A 6300-nucleotide genomic window follows, 5' to 3' on the forward strand; every position below is an offset into this window, starting at 1 on the left:
AAACTCACAGAAGAAAGTAGTAGTGTTTGTGATGCATTCAGATCGTAAAATTAAATGAGAACCAAAGTAAAGACTTTATTTTTTAAATTAAATTAATTTAAAAATGTAATTGTGAACAGGGAGAATCAATATTGTTATTTTATCTTAACGATTAATCATGCAGGCCTAGTGGGTAACAACATTTGAAAAATGCATTAAATTACAAGTAATGGGTGAGTGTTACTTCTTACTGTTTAGGAGAGATAAAGTTATTGCGATATGTTATACATTTGGATTGCTGTTGTTTGGGTATAGATGGTGATGCTGTGTTGATGTGCCTAAAGCTGTTTAATGCATAGTGGTGTGTGTGTGTGTAGTGTGGTTGTTTGTTTTTTTGGGGGGGGGAGTTACAGAAGGCCCTGACTGAAAGCCCACGGTACGCTTTATAATAAACATCACTTTTCCATCACCTGCCTTTTGATTACAGTCAACTCTCTCCACTCATTGTTTGATTAACTAATGGTTTGTCTGATTAAAATCTGATGCCGCTTGATTGGAATGATTTTAATCAAAAGGATCCAACGCTATGCCAGTGGTTGGCTGCTGTTTGATGAAAAGGACTTGCTGTTGGATTGCAATCACCCATCGGATATTTCGCCAGAAACATTATTGTCATACTACCTTGGGGCTTTTAAAAGACTAAAGAGCACTTGTAATTTCACTTGTGGAATGAACAATGAAATATTCATATGTCTGTTGTGTCAACTGCTTTTTTAGCAAGATACATTATTAACTTAGGCAGCCACTCTTGTCTTTAATGTTGCCTTCTTATTGTGGGGGTACAGTATATATTGTGTAATTGCCTTTGTTGCAGGTACACTGCACATGCTTGAGGCTCCAGTTTCTTTTATATTTTCAGTTTTGTGTGCACACATCATTGACAGCACATTGTGCTGTAGTGACCATATGAATTCTACCTATGGGGATTAAGAAATTGCCAATAAATCCATTTCTGTGGGCTAGTAGAATATTAAGGAGCATTTGTGAAAGTGGGTGGCATCAGTAGGAGTGGACTCCAGCTGTTTGGTATTTGCAAGAAGGCTCAGAATGCATCATGAAACCATTCGTTGGCATTACGGTTATTGCACACCAGGGTACATTATCTTTCCATTACATCAGGCAGTTTGATAGAGTCATACTCTCAGGGCACTTCTAATTTCTAGCGGTACGTCTGGGATTTCTCATAAGCACTGCTTTCCTTTTGCTGATACCGGCTGATCCTTGTTGCACACCAAATCGGCAACGTTGGTTCATTTAAGCTGTAGAAAGCGAATACACAACGCTACTATCTGGTGCTGGAAACAGTTCACCAGTTGAGCCTTCATCTAATTGGGCTTTGCATGTTTTCGCATGTGTATAATGTAAGAGGAAGTTTCTATTAGGGTTTTGACTTTTGCCCCAAAATCATATTTGAAGTTTGTATGTTTATTAATATTCAAATGCTGTATATTTAAATATTTACAAACAATGTTTTGACCATGAAATGCCTTCTGTAAGATCTATATTAGTATCAAACTTAAGTTGTATATGTCCACTAGAGGGCAGTGTATCAGTCAATGTCAATAGACAGGCAATGAGGTTTTCAGATAAAAAACACACTATGATGACTGTTTTTTAAATTAAAAGTCAGACCCTGGATTAAACACAAACAGTATGCTTTTGACAGGTTTTATCCACTGTTCTTATCGTATTGCGTTAATGGGCCTCATATCTCTGCAAACGAACCGTGTCAGCAAGCAAATCTCTCGCTCTTTTTTGGCGTGCATGGGGGAGGCCTCGTGAAGGGGATAGCATTGGAATGCGAAATGAAAACATTTACAAGCAAACCCTTTTTACAAAAAAACACTTTAGGGTACTGCATAAGATGTCATACTGAAATTTGTGAAATCCATGAAACAATCAACTTTTATTTATATTATATTTATTTATTACAAACAATAACAGAAGATGGGAATCATTTAAAAAAAACGTAGCTATCTATGATTTATTGAGTGCTAATGTTAGCTCAAAATGCCATTTGACTGACAAGCGTTGTTGTGTTTGATGCTAACTTGTAGCCAGCAGTGAAAAAACTTGGTTAAGTTGGTCCATTATCACTTTATTAACGTTACAGAAGTCTCTCGTTAGGATATTGTAGGCAACTCACATCTGCACTCGTCGCGAAGTAACACATGACATCGACTGACATTGGGTAGTGACGCCCGTAACAGGTTCGTGGGCGGCCTAATATTTGTTTGAATATCATTATTTTTTTTAAAATATTTAAATTATATTCGAATAACAAAGTTTGGAGTCAAAGCCCTAGTTTCTATTGCTTCCTTATATGCTAATGCACGCCGGGGAGCCAATAACACGTTACATGCATCCGTCGCATCTGCAATAAATGGTTAAATTTATGACAAACGTTTCATCACTGAACTAGTTTTCCTTGTGCGAGTCAAAGTCATTTTTGGCCTGACATTGGCAAGTCCTGTAAGGATAGTAATTGGATTTCCAGAATAAGCTAAAATCTCTTTTCTCTCTGCTCCCTGCTCAAGTAATTGAGGTTAAATGAAGTGGTCAACCATGCACTAAACCTCAGTGGGTGTTCATGGGCAGATGTGTGCCGTATAAAGAAGATTTCTAATCTAAATTCTTTAGTGTTCAAACTCAGCAAAATGCTTCAACTAAAAATGTCTCTTTTTTTGTCTATTTTTTTGATAGAAAATGTTAAAAGTTGTCAAGATCACTCGAGTGTAGCTGTGAAGGTCAACTGGTGTTGCATGGCTTTGATAATAAAAAAGCATTTTGTGTGTGATTTTGTGTGCACAAACTCACCAAACATCCTCTGCGTCCACATCGCATTCAGCACCAAACTGGCAAATATCACAGGTGGACGTTTCCTTCTGCCCTGCCTCGGCGGAGCCCTCTCCCCCTAAAAGTGTGAGAAAGAGATGGGGGAAAAGGTTTAATGCCTCTTTCATCCGAGACAGATTTGTAACAACGTGTCTGTAACTATATTTGTCTAATACTCAACTGGTTCATTCAACGGGAGTATAAACCTGTAACAAAGGCCCGTAACAATGCCTCTCTCGCAACGTGACCGTGAGAAATCAGCCTTGGACGGCTCAAGTGCATTTATATTCTGCCATATCCGGCCATAATCCCACGGAAGCCATCCCCTTCATCCTTTTCCCTATTCTACACCCTCTTCTGCTCCCTTCTGACTCTCCTTGCCTGAATCTCATCTATCACTCCCAGTATCCCCCACTGATCTTTTTGGAGTCCCTCTTTTATTTCATCGTGCTGATTTTCTCACACGGTGAGTGCGACGACTACTTGGTGGCGGGGTGGATACTGGCGTCAGGCTTATGGTGGCTTAGGGACCCTGCCGGTGCATATCACGCCTCATGAACGGCCGAGGGGGAGAAGAAAGGAGAAAAAAAAAGCAATCTGGCCAATCTCAAATTGCATTCTCCCACCACAGAGGACTCATCCAGTCTCTGCAAGCTTTCGCTCTTCTTCCTTTTCCCCGCGGCCCTCTTCTCCATTAGAAAACCTCTATTTTTAAACTTACTAGGGCTCAGGAGGACAACTTTGCAAAAGGAGACAAAGAGGTGGAACTTGTCATATCTTTAATCTCCCCGAGACAATCCCATGCACAGACCCCCGCACTGCTGCCACCATGCATTGCTCCCATGTGTCGCCACTTTCATTTTCCCTTCTGAAACTTTTGTTATTTCTTGTGATCCCTGGGCTGGGTGAATCAGAAAGAACTCTGGTAGAGAGGTTTAACCTGATTTTCCGCAGTCAAGATTAAGTTGGCCTTTGACTCTCTTATTCTAAGGTCAAAGTGAGTTAACATTTCTTCCATGTTAAATAAAGTTGGCATGTGACTTTCCTCCTCCACAATTCTCAGCTTGGATTTTGTAGCTGGTGGCTCAGATTATCCCAACAACTCCATTCGCCTCTTTTGCCTGTGTCCAAACACACTGTGGAGCCTACAAGATTGAAAAGTTCCTTTGCTGAGGATGTTAAGCTCCTCATAAATGTCCTGCCTTTGCTTTCAATGTTTCCTTATTCCTTTTGAAGCTGTGTCTGAAGCTGCAGGTGTTGGAAGGTAGCCACTGTGGCGCGGCAGTGTGTCCTGTGTGTGCTGGGCATTTGCAGTCAGGTGGCAAGATGTATATTCTGTATTCACAGCATTGGGTCGCCACCAATGCATCTTGAATGCCGAATTGACTAAAGTGTACACAGCAAAAAAACCTTTTGGCAAATATTGTCATATATAATTCTAGGATTTAATCTATTGAAAGCTCCACTGGAGCCTTATTTGTTTCCAATATGTTCTCAAATTCATCTACACACATTTCTGTATTTGATGACATGATAATTAAGCCACTATAAATACAGTGAAAGCATCTCAAAAAAATGACATTTAAGTTGTAAAAGAAACATTTTGGCTTGTAGTTACCAGGAGCTGTAAGTGCATGCAAAAACTCTTCATGCAACCATCTGCCTCTGCCACTGATATCATGAACCTCATCATAGTTTATTTATGTATCTGTAAAATGTCAGTTTGCTCCTCAGATCCATCACCCTCCAGACAAACAAGTTTTAATTGTTGTTCTACAGCTCCTGACAGAAGTCTTCGGGGAAACACAGGGCTTTCCGTTTTGTCTTTGTATAATCTAGTCCCTTCAGAACAACGTGACAATGCGATCGCATAATTCAATGCATAATCAGCCAAAGTCTGTATGTTTATGCGGTGGCCGCATTTGTTCAAATACGCCGCACTTTTGTCGCATAAATTTCAGATTTCTGCGCAAAATAATACGGGGCTTGCATGATTTCATAATCCCCGCATTTTTGTTGCAAAAAAGTCACATATATCTTAGCAGAAAGTTGAAAAATGTTGCGTTTACTTCACACAAGAGCAGCCATTTTCCCCTGTTGCCATGAGAACACAGTCTCTTTTTCATCAAACCGCAGTTTTCGCAAGTTCCCATAATCATGGATTTTTGCCAAAAAAGACAGACAATCAATGTCTTGTGACTTCCAACGTTCTTGAAGTGCAATATTAAATCGCTTCAAGTTGCTGATTTAACAAATTCCAAATCCATATGCATTTTTTTGTCCCTAGTATGGTTCAAGCTCCCAAAACTCTGAAGCACATTTTTGTTAGACACTCCGTGCCCCGTTCGTAAGGCAGGTATGTATTTGTTGTCTCAATCCCCAATCCTTAATCTCAAAGGGTCATTTCCTCCTGAGCCACAGAAGACATCATACAACTCCCAGTGCTACTCTTCCTGATTTAACTGATCTGGATGTATAAAATCTTTAAATTTCCTTTTTAAACTCACTAATGCAAGCAATACTTCCAAACCCATGTTTCTAAATTCATAAACATTCAAGGTGTGTCATCTGTGTCGGTCTCAAGCAGGGCTTTAGTACTTGAGTCTGGACTCAAGACACTTTTCTGTTGTCTTACTTGTCTCTGACTCTGCCGTTTGGCCAAATATTTTACTTGGGGTCGCCAGAGTCCAGCACTGTATGGTTTTGTTCTAAAGTAACTTTCTCCTTCAAAACAAAACCATTAAAAATTGATGCACTCCTTCAGAAGACAAGTATTAGTTTAATTCAAACTCCATCTAGAAGAGGCATTGTGATTGGTTTGCCTGGCTGCATATCCCTCAATCATCAGGTATTAATTATTTTCATTTTGGCCACAGACACAATGTCAACGAGCACTTTGTATCATGGATTCTTCAGGACAAGTAACATGTTCAAGAATGGGAACATGTTATATTTTAAGTAAATAATATGGCCTAATTTGACCCTTTCTTTCTTGACTGTCTGTCATTTGGACTTGGTCTTGACTCGGTGTCGACTATTCCTGGTCTTGGACTTGTCTTGGACTCGACATAGGTGGACTTGAGTACAGCCCTGTTCTCAAGTGTTCAACTGTGCATGACTGTGCAATTATATCGGCCTGTCTTTTGTCTAACATCAGAGTGTAAGGTACTGTAGACGCTGGGAATGTAGCTGATTGAATTAGCCAATTGTGACTCTTTGACCACTGTTGAATTGTAATTTCCCTCATTTCCACCCGTTGTGCACTGCATGTAGTGTTGTGTGAAATCGCAGGGCTCTCGCGGGCACCAGAGCCAGCCAGTCTCTCTAGCTGAATTGTACTCTGTCAAATGATCAGCTCCACATAAAGGCTTTTGGGCAGGCAAGCATGTAAGCTCTCCCACAACTCTCCTCTTCTACGAGAGAGAG

At 40.1% G+C, this 6300-nt stretch overlaps 1 protein-coding gene across 3 annotated transcripts in view; it reads right to left on the bottom strand.

Moving 5' to 3' along the window:
• Positions 1-6300, bottom strand: part of tmeff2a (transmembrane protein with EGF-like and two follistatin-like domains 2a) — a gene marked incomplete at its 3' end in the record, with an annotated part of 180747 nt that overhangs the window by 18126 nt on the left and 156321 nt on the right. For all 3 annotated transcript variants that reach the window (XM_032512961.1, XM_032512960.1, XM_032512959.1), the window contains 1 exon segment: positions 2857-2953. In XM_032512961.1, the coding sequence (XP_032368852.1) occupies positions 2857-2953 (97 nt within the window).

Source organism: Etheostoma spectabile, chromosome 4, assembly GCF_008692095.1.
Source record: "Etheostoma spectabile isolate EspeVRDwgs_2016 chromosome 4, UIUC_Espe_1.0, whole genome shotgun sequence".
NCBI classification, from domain to species: domain Eukaryota; kingdom Metazoa; phylum Chordata; class Actinopteri; order Perciformes; family Percidae; genus Etheostoma; species Etheostoma spectabile.